The sequence below is a fragment of the Manis pentadactyla genome, chromosome 8, assembly GCF_030020395.1.
Source record: "Manis pentadactyla isolate mManPen7 chromosome 8, mManPen7.hap1, whole genome shotgun sequence".
Lineage (NCBI taxonomy): Eukaryota > Metazoa > Chordata > Mammalia > Pholidota > Manidae > Manis > Manis pentadactyla.
Genome location: NC_080026.1, coordinates 81,747,840 through 81,764,696, shown reverse-complemented (window position 1 = coordinate 81,764,696; position 16,857 = coordinate 81,747,840). Strand labels below are relative to the sequence as shown.

At 38.7% G+C, this 16,857-nt stretch overlaps 1 protein-coding gene across 8 annotated transcripts in view; it reads left to right on the top strand.

The window, feature by feature from the left end:
• The first annotated feature begins 6,143 nt into the window (after window positions 1-6,143).
• Window positions 6,144-16,857, top strand: part of FAM13C (family with sequence similarity 13 member C) — a 127,580-nt gene continuing 116,866 nt past the window's right edge. For 7 of the 8 annotated variants that reach the window (XM_036895064.2, XM_036895063.2, XM_036895059.2 and 4 more), the window contains exons 1-2: window positions 6,471-6,637; window positions 13,343-13,399. In XM_036895064.2, coding sequence (XP_036750959.2) covers window positions 6,576-6,637; window positions 13,343-13,399 — 119 coding nt within the window. In that variant the 5' untranslated portion in view covers window positions 6,471-6,575. The other variant, XM_036895068.2, reaches the window with a different exon arrangement.

The window sequence follows — 16,857 nt, the reverse complement described above, 5'->3', positions numbered from 1 at the left end:
CATGCCACTTTGCTGGAAGGAAGAGGGTGCTGGAGACGATAGAAATGGCACTCCCACCTTGAACTGATTTTCTTGCATGCTGCCACCTGGTACCTCTGGGGCTCCCACTTTGCTAGCTCTCACCCTTGCAGCACCCCAAACATTTGACCCAAGCTTTTCTTTCATATTTCTTCTCTTATCACCTACCATCCCTAAAATAAAATAATTTCAAGTATTCTAAGTTTTAAAATACTAAATAATTATTTAAATGAAAGTATACTTCTCATATTCTCTGAGTTTTTGGAATGACTGCGTCCACACAGTACTGATGAGATGAAACTGAAAGGGATAGCCAATATAGTTTTTGCTAAAATGTATATTTTTGAAAGATCTGAAAGATTGGAATTAATAGCATTTAATGTCAGATCAAACAATAAGGAATTTCACAGGAATATATGCAAAGCTGGGACTTGGGTTTAACAAACCAATCGCTCTCTGGAATAGCAGTTGACTCCAACAATCTGAGTGTCCAGTGTGATGTAACCCCCAAAACCATTCGTGATGATCTGGGGCCAAATGCAAAGAGTATAGCATTAAAAAGGAGATGCAAATACCATTTCACTCTTCACTTGACAAAGCACACCTGGAGTACTATGTCTAGTGTACTGGCTGCACTTTAAGAGGATGTTACCTAGTTTATCCAGTGCTACACAACCAAGCAAGGGGCTGAAGTGATTTGAAGTTATGCCGCATGAGAATCTATTGAAGGAATAAGGAATATTTAGCTAGGAGAACAGAAGACAGAGTAGATTAATTTTTAGGGTGTGCAGCCTGGGTAAAAGTAACAGGAGGTAGGAGAGGGCTCAAGTGGAAAAATTTTTTTTCAAGAATTAGAGAAGGCCAATAAAAGAGATTGGTGAGGTGTGAATTTCTTGTCCTTGTAGATTTCAAGCAGCATTTGGAGATTGTCCTGGCACAGGTTTAGGTATTAAAAAGAATTAGACCAGATGTTATCTGAGGTTCCTAAGAATCACATCAATAGGAAGGACATATTGGTTATCTGAAAATTAATACAAGCTTAGGTATTAATAATGAAATGTGCTTTTTTCCCCATAAGTTTTTGTTTTAATAGGGTGCATTAGGTTCAGTAATTCCACTACCATCCTACTCTACAGCTAACACCGCTGATCAATCAATCCTAGTGCTCTTTCTGGCTGGACTGGGACCACACTTCAGAAACAATGTTCTGGACAGCCAGTACCATCAGCCATGTTGGCATAACACCATGAAATCTGTTTGTTATTTCTGCAAAGTAAAGGAAGGAATGTCTAATACAGGAAAGCCTCATTACCTGAAGGTAACTTGTGTTGGAAAAAAACCCACATACAGTGAATCACTTAAAACATAAGCTAGTATTTTAAAGTAAATAAAAAATAAGTGGGTGAATAGAACTTTATCTTGAAAAATAAAAAATAAACTTAAGTATTCACTTGTTCATTTCATTTCACAATTATTTACTGGGTAGCTACCATGGAAGACACCATTTTCAGCCCTGGGGAAATAGTAGTGATTATGACCCATATATCCTTGTCCCCAAGAGTTCCCATTTTAGTGGAGGAGGCAGTTATAACACAAATAGACAAATATCAGATAGTGACAGGCCCTATGAAGAAAATAAAGCAGAATAAAGTAATGGTAACTGCTAGTTTAGGGAGTAAGGTCAGGGAAGCTTTCCTGGAGGAAGCACATATGAGCAGATCTGGGGTGTTCCCAGCAAAGGGGATAGCAAGTGTAAAGGTCCAAGGGAAGGATCAAGTTCACTTGTAATAAGAGCCAGGAAGCCAGTGTGGTTGGAGGTAAGTTCAGAGTTGTCTCCAGGGCCACAGCAGATAGGATATAGGTCATGGTAGGCAGTAGAGAAATTATGAAAAATATTCTTAACTTATATTACAGAGGAATTACATATACTTTTTCTTAAAAATTTCTAATAGCTCCAAAGGGTAACTTTCACCTCACATTTGATATTCACTGCATAATTATAAAAGGGTAACATTTAAAAATTAAGAGCTTCATAAATTTTTCCAAAGGCCACTCTTAATCCTTTGATATTTAACTCATTCCTTTTGGAATTGACATGTCACCATGCTTGTCAATTTTATAGTCTTTGTTTATTACTGCCCAAACCTCACATTACTGGTTTTTAATGTGACTCAGACATCACTTCCACTGACTTCATGAAACCCTGAATCTTTTGCAAAAGTTGAAATTTCATTTAGAATCAATTTATATAATATGTGTACTTGGTTTCCAGATGAATCAGAGGGAGACTGTCAGACAAAGGTGGACTTGCTATATTCTAGCATAATTAGACAGGGATGTTTGAAGGAGACCAGTATGATAACCTGTCTTGCTGTCATTTTATATTTTTGGTGTCTCGACTTTGCTTTCCTGGGCATCTTTGAGTCTTCAGGAGCTCATATATTGACCACTCAGATAATGAAGCTTCTCTAGTTATGGTGTCAGGTACTGGGGCTTGTGGGAGGAAGGATCAGAAGACAGAGAGGGAGAGTTTTCTTTATGGAAAATTAAGGCGAGAGTCTTCTCTTTCCATATGGAAGCCTGGTCATTCCTAAGGGTCCTGGCAGGAAGCTAGTCACTCTGTCCAGGCCAGTAGAGCTGGCCTCTGTTGACTTCCTGGCATTGTAAAGATTCTGGCTCCTTGCCACAGCATCTTGCAAAAAGTGATTTCTCACAATTTAGTGTTCCTCTAGGGATGCATGACCATTTTACATCAGAGAGTTGTAAAGTGAGCACAAAGCCATTCTGGATGGAGCTCATTTCATTTTAAGAGTAGCCCAACTCCATTTAGTTAAGTTTTCATTGTTATTCTAAAAAAGATGTAAACACTGTGCCATTATGGGAAATAGAAAGAAAATATCATCTGCAAGCCTACTACCCAAGGACAGCTGTTTGTTCATCCTGTTTCAAGCTTTGTTTACATATTATTTGTTACAATGATAATGAAAATAACATTGATAATAGCATTTATTGACCTTTTTTTTTTTGTTTTCAGTCATACCATTTAATCTTCATTAGAATCTATGAGATAGGTCATCATTATCTTCATTTTACAGATCAGGAAACTGAGACATGGAGTGGCTGTCCAAAGTTCAAACACCTGGTAAGTGTTGGGGCTTGAACCATGGCAACTCTGGAAACTTTGCTCTTGACCACTGCATTGTTGCTTTATATTTTGCATATTGCCAAGTCAATACGCAGAATTAAAATTTTTTCCCATTATAATAAAGAGACTATTGCTAATTAAATCTGAAGTTCAGATGTTGGTTTTAAGAGCACTGATAGAAAAAGTCAAACATTGAAACTTTAACATATAAGTCATTTAACCATATTCAAATCTAGTATCTTCATTTTCCCTTTATTCTACTTATAAAAGCATTGTGTGTTTAATACATATGTTATATATGTATACATACATACATATACAATTACTCTAAAAGCGTCATAATGTTTGATTTGTTTATAGTTATGGAACAGTGACAGGCATGTAGCATCATTTTTTCAATGAATAATTATACCAGTTAATCCGTTTTACATTTTTCCTCTGATATACTTAGGAACTCTTCTATCAAAATTCCCAGTTCAACATGGTGTTAAATATATTTAACAAAAAAAACCTGTTTTGGTATTCAGTGAGTTTGAGAAGTATTGGTTAAAAAACGAAATACTTCTTTTGGTTGCCTAATGTGTGTTTTGAATTTGTAATATACATTCTTTTAAAAACTTGTTTTTGACCAGGTAACTCTCTTTTTTCTTTTCTTGGACCATCTGGGAGACTAGAATACCACTAAGCACACTTTGGGGAACACTGGTATAGAACTTACTTTTTCCAGAACTCCAATATTAATTTTTCTGCTTCTCTTTCCGAACTCATCTTGAACTGCACTTTGGTCAAACAGGGTTTCCAAAATAACCATACAACAATATGTTGTATGATTATTCATCAGTATTCCAGGTTGAACAGTACAAAGTCCTATCCCAAGTTGAATAGTACAAAATATCAAAAACAAAACAAAACAAAGCCCCAGGCCCTATAAAGATAACTTCTAAACCTGATTTAAGATGAAAACAAATAATAACAGAATAATTGGTTGAGAAGTAAAAATTGAAATGGTGGTGTTCTTATATACTGCCAAATAACAGGTATTTTTTTTTCTTCTGGGACATTTTTGTTTTTCAGCCATAATAAACTCATTAACAAGTTATTTTCCAATTGTTTTCAGTGCATGAGTATTACCTAAAATCTCATTTTGTTCGATAGTATTCATGAGTGGCTGAATATTCTTACTTCTTTTCTGTGGACATTATTGAATACCTGCATTTATTTTACACAGTAGTTATTTCATGTAACTTTCAAAGGACACACATTATTTCATATACTTGTCCAAGTACTGTTTCAAAGTTGAAAGCAATACATTTTTCCATTCCAAACGGATCACTTAAATGAGAAATGTATGATCTTTCTCTGCATTAGAACATTTGGAGTCAGCACCATAGACAATGTGTAAAAGGAGTTTCTGAAAATTGGCAACATTTGAATCTTTAGAACCAAGAATGCTGAAGACAGTTTTGTTTTACCCTTATCAGTCTCAATAAAATAGAAAGAACAGATCTCTGTTTGTGGTGGCTAAGTAATGAATACACATACATACTGAAGAGGCCATGTCTGACACTCCTGAATCTAGCTCATATGAGGCAGTAGTTAGTTTAAGAATATATACATATATGTACATACACACACTGTGTATTTAATCATTCAAGGGATGAATATTTCTAAACTTATTTAGTCCATAGACAGGTCTAAGACTATATTAGGCTTTTATTCAACTATTTTTAAAAGTACTTGGAGCAAGGAAGATAATATTGCCAAGGACCTTAATGAAACCTGTTTTTTTTTTTGAAAATTCAAGTTTGATTTTTCAAATTGTAACTTTAAAAAAGACCCTCATACAAATATAGGCCCACATCAGAGACCTATTAATTTATTAATGGGGGTAAGATGTGGTATCTTGTAACCAAGAGCATTTTGAGAAATGAGTATTTATATGCATTTAGTAAGATGTTAGTAAAAGATTATTAGGCTAGACACAAAACTTGTTAAAGTCACATAATGCAGTAATATCATAAACATTGAGGTTATCTTTTTCTCTGGACAGATAGGACAAAATGTACAAGTTAATACATAACTCCACAGTGTCTGGGATCTAACCAATAGTGAATAGCAAAGTCAAACACAAGTACATTTTCCTAGAGAATTAATCAGTCCTTGGTGGACTTGTGAAACAATGTCTTAGTGACACTGAAAGGCCTCTGTCACCTCTTTCCCCTTATTACCAAATTTGGGGTAATTTTTTCTAATTAACTGAAAATGAATATTTGAAGGTTTTTGTTTTTGTTTTTGTAAATTAACTCATTAGCTGATACAGTTTGGACTGAACACCACCATCTCAGCTGCTTTTGGGAGAGGAGAGATTAAAACCTTAGGGTACCAGGGATGTTCCTAATTCAAAATAAGCCTCTTTCACAGATGACTGTTCATTCCATCAAGGTAAACCTAGAAGGAAAAATGAACAATGGAAAGAGGGCAGGACAAATATCCCTAGGAGAATGAAGCAAACGGGGCTGAAAGCCTTTCCTCCCCCAGCAGGGCTGTCTTTAACGGGGATACAGCATTTATGGCTTCGACCTCCCATCCTTTGTAGCGGTGCTCGGATGTGGAGCTCAGGCGGGCTGCTCTGGGCGTAGCAAGCGCCACCCCTTTCCGGGGCCCCCGTCGCCGGTTACCGCCTGGAATAAATTCTCCCCTCGCCCTGCGTGGGCTCATTCACAGCTCTGTCGTCCGGGCTGGGCGCTCCCTCCTAGGGACTGAAATAGAGTGATGCAGCGAGCCCTCCTTCAGGAGGTTCTTCTTCCTGGGCAGTAACAAAAACTACACACACACACACACACACACAAAGAAATAAAAACAGAAACCATGCCCCCCTCTCCCTTTTCCTTCGCTGCCGGCTGCTTCTGAACGATGGATGAATTTCTGCGAGCCTCCATCCCTGGAGGGGGGTAGTAGCTTTGTAAGACTGGTAGGAGACGCCTGGAGGAAAGCAAGTCCCTCGGGGATTTCAGCACCTAGACAGAAAACAGCTGGGCTTCCCTATCGCCAGCCGCGGGGGTGGCTGGCACAGAGAGGCCTGGATTAAACGCGGCGCGGGGCTGGGAGGCCAGGGTCGCGCGGTAACGCTCCAGGTGCTCCTTGCGCGGATCCGGGGTTCCGGGGTCCCAGCCTTGCGCTGCGCCCCGCCCAGCTCTGTCCCCGCAGCCCTGCGGGCGGCTGGGCTTTGTGGTTCGCCCGCGCGGCTGGGCCCCTGCTGGGGGTGTCGTTTCGAGCATGTGCAGACAGCAGCCCAAGGTAGAGCGAGCGTGCCGGGCGAGCCCTGAGACTTGCTTTGCAATGCCATGTTTGTGTATGTGCTCTAACTCCCGGAGAGCAATCAGGGAGACGGCTTCCCGGCCGGACCTGGCTGATGTTTTCTTGTTTCTGTTTCAGCCTTCAGGATAATTCCTTCAGCAGCACCGCTGTAACAGAGTAAGTGATCCGTGCCATTAAAATAGGACTTGCATGCCTTCCTTGGAAGCAACTATCGTGAAGGTACCCTCCACCGTGCCCAGCCGCTCTTCGCGTTAGATGCATTGTCTCCTGTAATCTGGAGCTGTGAAGCCCGAGAGACGTGCTGACTGATGGGGCCCAGAATCTGTACAGGTTGATATCAGCCATTTAGCAGCTACGGGAGAGATATTAAAACAAGATGATCAGTTGCGGGAGCTCATTGCTCCAAGATACGTGTTCTTGGAGCTCAGATTTAAAAAATAAAAAAATCCGATTTGACATGTCAGAAAGGAAGCTTTGTTGTATTTTGCCAACATTGGTGTCAGTTTTCATGGAGTACACTGTATACATTTACAGCAAGTAGGAGATGGATGTGAAATAACTTAAGTTGAATTCCAGCATGTGATAAACAGGCTAAACTTTATCCTCACCCTTTCTTGTCTACAGATTTTTAGGACACAGTAAACTTTTGTTGCATGCTTTTGTCATTTTTGTCTTCAGACTTCAAAAAGCTGGCTATAGGAGGAATTAGGCATCTTGTCCTGTGGTTAAAGCTGTTGACTGGGGCAACTAACACTATTTAAACATGGAATGAAGGAGTGTAATATTTTACTCAAGGCCAGCAGGCATAGTATTTTTTTTATTTGGTATTTATAGTTAATGGTTTTAATTCTTGCCATCCCTTCTTTAATATGTTTTCCTAATACAAACTATAGGATGTGTTAAAAATTAATAGATGGTATATTATGATAATACTACAAGTAATTTATATATAATTTACATACATATACTATATGTAAGAAATATCTCTGCCTCATTTAGTACTTTATCATGTTTACTTCTGGGACCTTTTGGTAGAAGTCACTCTAAATAGCTTTTTAGGAAAAAGGGATGTAGGAGGTTGTATGCTCAACTACATTTTTAAAAAGCTGCAAGTTTGATATAGAAAACCCAGTAACTTGGGAGCTGTCTCTTTAAGTTCCCTAAAAGGCAAATAAATATGGGAGTAGATGTTATGTGAGTTTCAAGTCTTACCACTCTCACAATTACTTGATGATGGAAAGCCAAAATTCTACAGGGCTTCCCAAGCCCTCTTATTTCCCACATTGTTTCTCTCTTTGGATATGCTACTTTCTTAGTGTTAAGCTTTGGGCTCACATTAGTAGAGTTACTTTTAAAAAAAACAATCCTCGGGTTGACTTTAGAAGATGCAATATAAAATACTCATTGGGACCTGCATCCCATTAATGAGATTGCTTGGTAACCATGCTTCAACTTTGCTTTTCTAAAAGCCTAAGAGAGGGGGGAAAGATGTGGGCCCAGGTATGCAGACAGAGGATGAGGCTATGACTTCTGGATTCTGGTGCACAAGTACTGGTCTCCTCTCTTTGAAGGCACCAAGTGCTTTCTGGGCCTGATTCTTGGGAGCCCTGTGTGGCTGAATCCCCAGAGTCAGCCACAGGCATAGAAGCTTCAAAATGGAGATACTTAATTCCAGATTTCACATGGATGGTTTTTTTTAAAAAAAGGTTTTACAGTTAAATGCTGGGGAAAGTCTGATACCTCGTCTTTGGACACTCCCCACAGGGATCTATTGCATAAGATCCTGTTGTTGTTTTGAGAGATGTGACAGTGATTTATTTTAGAAGGCACTGAGTGACAATTGGAATGCCATCTGGCTAATTAAAAAATCTAAGGAGCGTATTTAAAACATACCAAAAGCTTCATAGCACAGACTAGGGTCGTTTAAAACTAGTCACTGTCTAATATAACATTTTCTCCTCCCCTCAGTAATATGAACCATTTTCCTTGGTTCTTTGGGCATAGCCCCCAAGCCAGCAGGCCCAGGAAGCACTCTCCTGAGACACAGACATAGCAGGTACTTAGTAAATGTTTGGGTGTGGTCCTGGCATACGCAGAAGAGGCATTTGCCTTGCTTATATGTTTTGGACACGAGAAAACTTTCTGTTCCTCCTGTCCCTACCCCATTCCTACTTTGTTCTACCCACATGCACTTATTTTCTTTAATGCCTGAAATTCCACCTAGAGATGGTCTCTTTTGGATTAAGGCCTCTGGTGGCAATCCTTATTAAAATGGAAATTAAAAAGACTGTGCCTTTAGGAAGTGTATTCAAGTTGTTGTTAATACTTTAACACAAATTATGTTATCAGATAGTCTGACCTAATAAATGGGGTTCTGCTTGGCCATCTGGGGGTCTTATAAGAGTCAGAGGGAAGGAGAATTGGGAGGGACTCAAGGACAAATTTTAGTCTCTTCTCTGTTTTTTCCAGGCTTGGCACTGTCTGTTTAGCTCTGGAACAATTCAGTTTCTTTTTCTACCCAGATTCTTCCAAGACCAGTATAGCCTTGGCCTTCCTTTCTGTATCTGCTGTACCCTTTTCATCTACTCTTTTTCCATGTTTCCCTGGCTAACCTGCAATTTGAAATGAAGTCTGGCCAGCAATTAACTCTACAGTTAATTAGTTACCATCTGAAGCAGTAGTTCTCTAAACCAATTAATCATCAATATCAACTGGGGGAGGGGATTGGGGCTTGTGAAAAACCCAGTTTCCCAGGCTTTTTCCCGAAGTAGGAACCTGGAATGGGAGACTGTGCTGGAGTCAGCCCAGTACTAATCTGGATTTGGTAAACCTGTAGGTCCATGTTAAACTTTTTGGAAACATATTATGAATGTGGGGAAAGACAGTCTGGTTTAAAAATCCACATTCTGGCCCCACCCCCAGAATGTTGATCTAGTGGCACTGGGGGAGGGGTGCGGCTGGAGCCTGCTGCTTTAATCTGCCACCCCAGGTCATGCTAATGCAAGTGGTTCTGGGGACACTTTGAGAAACCCCATAGGACTCCAGGCTGTGCTTCTGCAGTTTTGTCTTTAGGGACATGGTGCTAACAGGGTGAATAGAGGTCTCCTTCCTGGCACAACCATATTTTATCTAATAATCATTCTGAGGCATCTCTTCTCATTTACCCCAAGTCATAAAAGAGAACCTACCAAGGGCACGGCTTTCACCACCATTATTGTAAGAAATGAGTCATTCTCCCTCTCTTGTGAGCCTCTAGAGAAACTATCTGGTGGTGTAGTCTGGTGGAGCAGAAAAAAAACAGGCATCCCTGCTTTCCACCTTGGAAGCCTGGGCAATTCCTTGGTTTCATGTGTGAAGGGAATTCCTACCTCACAGCATTGTCAGGCTTAATGGAGATAATGTGAAAGCGAAGGTGGGCTGAGCGGTACATGTAACTTTCTTCTTTGTAGTTGGTAGAGAGAGCAAAAGTCGGGGTAGAGAAAAAAGTAACAACTCTGAGCATTTCACAAAAAAATGATTGCAAGGACAAATTATCCATACATTAGCTCCCTCTTGCACACGGTTTCTCTTTCCATGGTTGCAGTTACCTGTGGTCAGCCCAGTGCAGAGGCAGATGATCCTCTTTCTGATAAATCATCAGAAGGTCAGTAGAAGCCTAACGCTGTCACAATGCCTGCATCATTCACCTCACTTTATCTCATCACATAGCCATTTTATCATCTCATATCATCACAAGAAGGGTGGGTACAGTGCAATATGATTTGTACAGAGACCACATTCACATAACTTCTATTATGGTATATTATAATTGCTCCATTTTATTATTAGTTATTGTTAATGTCATACTGTGCTTAATTTACAAATTATACTTTGTCACAGGTATGAATGTATAGGAATTAACAGTATATATATATATATATATGTACACATATATATGAGTATTATGCACACACACACACACGCACATATATATGATACTATCCACAGTGTCCATAGTATGTATATTTGGTACTATCTGTGGTTTCACCCACTGCGGGTGTTGAAATGTATCCCCGACAGATGAGAGGGGATTACTGTATATTGTCTGGCTAACCACAAATTAAGAACTCTGGGTCTTAGAATCTAATTGATGAGCACCTCCAAGGAAGTCATTTAGTAGTGGTGTGTTGGTCATTTTTTTTTTTTTTTACCACAAACAACAGAAAGAAGAACATTTTATACTGCAATCCAGTATATACCTATATACATGATTTATTAAAGTTTTGTGAAATAACACATAACCCTTACTACAGCAAGGTTTTCTATTCTGTTTCTCTAACAACAATAATAACAAAATGCTGGTGGTTGCTATTTTCAAAACCCACTAATAGATCACAATTTACAGTTTGAAAAGACACCCAATTTTGAATATTTAAGATAGAATCATTAAAGAGACTGCTCTTGAGATTCGTATATTGGGTTAGAATGTAGGAAGAGAATGCTGTGCCCAAGACCAGTTAAGCACTTGGTCTGAGTTGGTTTTCTTCCAGGAGTGGGGATATTTGGATTATGGGCTCCTATTATGGAACCCAGTTTTGTAACTGGGCCAGTATTGTACGTTTGCAGGGGGTTTCTGGGCAAGGAATCAGAACTGTTAGAATGGAGATGTTAATTGTGTAGAACCTGATGGTTTTCCTCCAAGCAAATGAAAACCCATCTGAATTAAAAGAGCTTGAATATGTGTGTCATATGTATGCTAGTAGGGGATCTGTTTCATTGCCATATCTGTGACCTAGGAATTGTGCTTCCTTGAGTGGCGACTGGAGTTGTTCAGTAGGCCTTAAAATTGAATCAGCTAATTAGGTCTGGCTTCATACTTTTAAAAGCATCTGCAACTTTGTACATTCTGGTTTAACTAATTGTACTTTGAGAAGAAAGGTTAATAAATCCAGTGATGGGGAGAAAAATAAGTTCTTGACTAATTCCCAAACAATAGGCAACAATACTTTTGAGCTCTAGGTTGAGTTTCAACCCTAATCCTTAGGAAACAACTATTACAGATTTCTGTTCTTCACTGATTTTTCTACTTAGCTAGGTTACTTTTGTTGGGAAACATTTTTATTCACATTATCAAGCTCAGTTCATCTACTAAAATGAATGCCTCTAATGGAGGAGAACAAGGCAATGCTTATGAATTTAATTGTTTTCCATGATATGGACAGAGTGGGTTACTGACAGTCAAAACATGAGACATAAGCAGGGAAATTTAGTTCATTTTGTTAAGAAAAGTGTTTTGTGAAGTCAACTTTTTTTTTTTACTGCAAGTGGAAATAAAATATTTCAGCAAGTAGAGATGGTTAGTGTCTGTAGGTAGCCTTTGTTTAATTCATTACAAACTGTAATTTAAAAGGGATAGCAAGGGAAGAAGACTGGAGCTTTTATCAATTTGTTCTGTGGGTAAAGTATTTTAAAGTTTTAACTGACTTCACACAGTGTAAATGCTCATTATGGTGATGTTTATGTATGCAGGTATTTTTGTTTGTTTGTTTGTTTATCCATTAAATCGTGAATCTCTCAGAGCAGGATCCAGGGCTTTTTCAACTTTCTGTCTGTTGGAAGTAGTGCTACTCAAAGTGGGTCCCAAAAGTGTAACGTGTCTGAGACAAGAAAGGTACAGATATAGAGAGTAAGCATTTAATAACTTTTAGAGGAATTTGGCATTCTTGTAACATTTTTTCCAAAGTATCTATCCACAGTGGATTAAAAATAGAAAACAAATTGGTCCATCCTAAATCTCAAAGAGTTTGAGAAGCACAGCTCCAATGCCTAATGCAGTACCTGGAAGACAGTAAATATTCAATAATTGCTTAAATTATTTCAGGGACAAATCTTGCTGAGGGCCCAGAGTTAATAATTCAGTTCAAGCATTTATTGTCTACTCTGGGGTGGCACTATGGGCACAGAGGCAGTGTATGTAGGAAAAGAAATTATGGTTATTTCTTCACATGGAGTTAACAACTAATTAAAAAGATCTCAAGGGTACAAAGGAATTTCACAGCAGTGGAAGGCAAGATATAGTTGGTTATCAAAAGCTCAGAATGGAGAATAAACAGTGATGTATTAAGGTTTAAGTAGAAATGTGGCATGTGGGTGAACTTGGCAGGGAAGCTTCATGGAGATAGTGACACTTGACTTGGGCAGTGAAGGATGTGTAGGAGTTGAAGATGGAAAAAGCATTCCAGGCTGGAGTGGGGTGGGGTAGGTGGGGTGTGAATGGCTGTGAATGGCTGAGAACAGGAACAAAGGCTTCCTTCTACCAGAGTGAGAGAATGGTTCTACTCCAGGTTCCCTTAGGCAGTGGAACACTGGAGATTTCTCAATATGGAAAAGCCTAGAATTTTTCACAAGATTATTCCAGAAGTTTTGTGAAAAGGAAGGTTGTCAGGAATACCTGGAGGCCAATGGAGTAAACCAGATGGGAGCTGGTGTGGTTTGCGACTGCCTGAGGCAGAGGGAATGCCAAGAGTTCTGTAGTGGAGTTTCTTCTGAGCCAACAGCTATCCATCAGTCTAGGTGTCATATGTCCTCTCATGTGCTGTGAACACCTAGACACTTGCTAAGCTATCTTGTTGGCTTAGGTGATGCAGAGCAGGAGGGAAAGGGGCATTACCTCTGGTTCTGAGCTCTTCATCTCACAGGATGTGACAACATTGGTATCACTACCTGCTAGACATGTGTGGGAATTGGAGCTGGTTTAGGAGAGAGCAGTGAGGATTATTCTATTTTTAGTTTACTGGGATAAACTTATGATAATTCTAGACTGTTGCTGCTTTGGTTGTAGGAGACAGTTGGATCTGATGTGCTTTTGTTCCCTTTCCCCAGGTGTGACGAAGACACCGTCTCTCTACATGAAGACCAGACTGATTGCTCCAGTCTCAGGTATGACCAGCATTGCTTGGTTCTTAATTGTGAAGGACAGAAACATCTGAGTCAGCTATCTATAGTCTCTTCTTCAAGTTCGAGTCATTTGTTCTTATGTCTTAATTCTTTCATATCAACTCTTGAAGAAAGTTTTATCTTGTCTCCTTTTGGATACCCCCCTTAGCACTTAGGATAATACCTTTTATATGGAGAATGCTCGATAAATGCTTATTGGATTAAATATTGATAAGTCCTTCTCAATGTTCCCATTATAGACCCTAAGGAAGAGGTCTAGATTTATTCACCAGACATGGCATTGAGTGTCTGGAGTATGGCCTTTTTTGTCAGAGGTTTATGATACAATGGCAAAGCCTTTTAACTGATTTCATACAGTGTAAATACTCATTACGGTGATGTTTATGTATGCAGGCATTTTTTTTTTTTTTGTCTACCCATTACATCGTGAATCTCTCAGAGCAGGGTCCAGGTCTTTTTCAACTTTCTGTCTGTTGGAAGTAGTGCTACTCAAAGTGGGTCCCAAAAGTGTAACGTGTCTGAGACAAGAAAGGTACAGATATAGAGAGTAAGCATTTAATAACTTTTAGAGGAATTTGACATTCTTGTAACATTTTTTCCAAAGTATCTATCCACAGTAGATTAGAAATAAAAAACAAACTGGTCTATCCTAAATCCCAAAGAGTTTGAGAAGCACAGCTCCAATGCTTCTATTGGCTTTATTCTAAGTACTTTGACATACATTGTGTTATTTAATTTAAACAGCTGAAAGGAAGCTGATACTCCTCATCCTGTAGGTGGATAATCTGAGACTCAGAGGGATTATAGCTTGTCCAAGATAACAGCTGCTCTGAGGCAGAATTTGGACTCAGGTCTGTCTGACTCTGAAGTCCATTCGTTAGATAACAAACATTTGTTAAAGGCGTATTTTGTGTGCCAGAAACCAGTCAAGATATGGGACAGAGACAGACAAACCAATCCCTGTGCCAAGAATTCAATCCCCTGGAGGAGATAGGCATATTAGGATATAGATGATGGTGCTACAGTGTGTATTACTATGTTACTAGAGATAAAGAGAGGGTTCACTTAGAAGGACCAAATAACTCAGAGAGGTTTCTCAGGGTTAGATTTCTGAAGGAGTTACACATGGCACATGACCTTCTTTTGGTGGGACATAAGGCCAAAAAAGAAATGATGATGCCACCAAGAAGAGGGAGCAATTTACTGGAAGCCAACAGAGGGTAGAGAACACAGCAAGCAGTTCAGGATGGCAGGAACTCAGAGAGCACATGAAAGTGGGGAGGTCAGGAGTGGTTAAGAAATGCAGTTCCAGAGGTAAATAAAGACGCAATTTCAAAGACTTTGTGTACCTTGCTAAGGAGTTTGGAATTTATCATGGAGGTATTGGGAGAACTAAAAAGAGCCCTTAGTTTTTTCTTTGCAAGTAATCACTTACCTAAGGCCCCATGAGAGTAACAGTAGCTCCCATTTATTGGGTTATGGCCTTGAGCCAGCTTTATATGGTAGACATTTCAAAGAGACTGTATTTTTTCTGCAAAATAGAGATGATGCCTATCTCATGGTCAGAGAGGTGAGGTGATGTGGCCCAGGACACAGAACTATTAAGGAGGCTCTTTGAGACTCTTTTCTTTTTTAGGACACCTACTCATTCCCAGTGATAATTGATTCCAGTGTAACTATTGGCATAAATTACATAACCTGTACTTTTCTGTTTCAGGGATTCTGAGGAACCAGTAATAGGTTAGAAATACATTTCTCAAGATGACTTTTGTATTTAGGATTTATATTTGTGTTACAAGAAAAAGATGTTTTTGCTCCCCTAATCCAACTTCCTTGCTTTTCAAGTCAAGGAGGTGAATGAGGTAATGTTTATAAAGTTTGAACACCTTGAAAATATGATATAAAAACAAAATTCAGGTATTACGTTAGGAATGAGTCATCAAAAGTCTTAAAAAAATAATTTGTTTCTTATTTTTTGGTGTTCTAGAATCCTCCTTGAATGGGGAACATTTAGGTTAAGGCAATAAAGGCAGTGCTTCTTCCTTCTGTTTCCCAGGAATATGGAATGTGTGAATGAGCATTGTTTGTTTCTAGTGAGAGAAATGCATTTCAGATGAACTAGTGGAATTCCAATGCATGGATTTATGTTTCCAAGCCTATTAATGACTTTGAGTTTTTTTTAATTGTAAATGATCTTAAGGAAAAATATTAACCAGTGTTACTGGTATTGATTTTATGTTTTGTTTTTTCTGTTACTAACACTGAAGAATTAATTCACTTAATTAATGAGTTGGGTTCTCCTTTACCAGGCAGTGGTGTTTGTGCTGAGGCTTAATTAAGTTTTACTGTTTCCTATTGTTTTATTTCCATACCTTGTCTTAGCACCCTGGTCATGCTCTAGATCTCCTACCCAATGTTTGCTTTAATCTTTTCCCAGAGACTAGCTAGAATTCATCTCCCAGTATGAGTTTAATGAATTTAATTTCTCTTTTATTTGTTAAAAATAAAAATTTTTTTATTTTTAATTTTAAATAAAAATTTTTTAATTTTAAATAAAAAATTATTTTATTTGTTAAAAATAAAAATAAAAATAAAAATAAAAAATAAAAGTAGTGGGCATAGAAATCCTTCCTTTGCTGGTCTTGTCTAGTGGCTTCCTGTGTGTTTGAGCCATGAGGAATGACTTCCTTTTGTGGTGCAGGAGAGAAAAACTCCACCTGGGAAAGTGGCCACTCCTAGAGAATTGTATGATCTAGTATCAAATAATTTCCAGTGGGTTAAGAATGATGATGTTAATTGTATGAAGAGAATGCCCCATTTGCTTATTTCCATGGTGTTTGCTGGATTTCATAGAAAAATAACAAATAAAATCCATCTAGATTTAAGAGGGACAAATGACTTCAAATAAGAGTGTGATTATGTCACCATTTTTGAGGAAATTCAAACAGTGGAGTGATATTGTATTGAGTTTGATTGGTGAATGAAAATTAAAAGTGCCATCCCAGCACTGAATGTATGAAGGTAATGCCAGTCCATTTGCTCTTCCCCAGCAATTCCACACTGACACCTTTGAAAGTGGTAGGGAGATGGTTCTGGACTTGCCAGTGAGGAAGCAACACCATGTCTTGAATCACAGACACATGCGTGCATGAGACTGGAGGCCTCCCCAACCATTCCTGGCCTGGGTGAATTAGCTCTTCTGTTGGGCACTTCATTTATTCTCTGGACTTTAGAATCTTCATATGTATAAAATTGGGATAATACCTAACTTGAATATCTCACATTACTATTGTGAGAGAAAAATATGATATGTGTGAAAACATCTTAGAGTGAAAAATTAAAAACAAACATGAGGGTATGTATAAAGCTAAGAACTACAGAAAATATGTATCCCCTAGCAAAGACTAGACAGGAATGTGGAATGATTTAAAGGGTAAAAT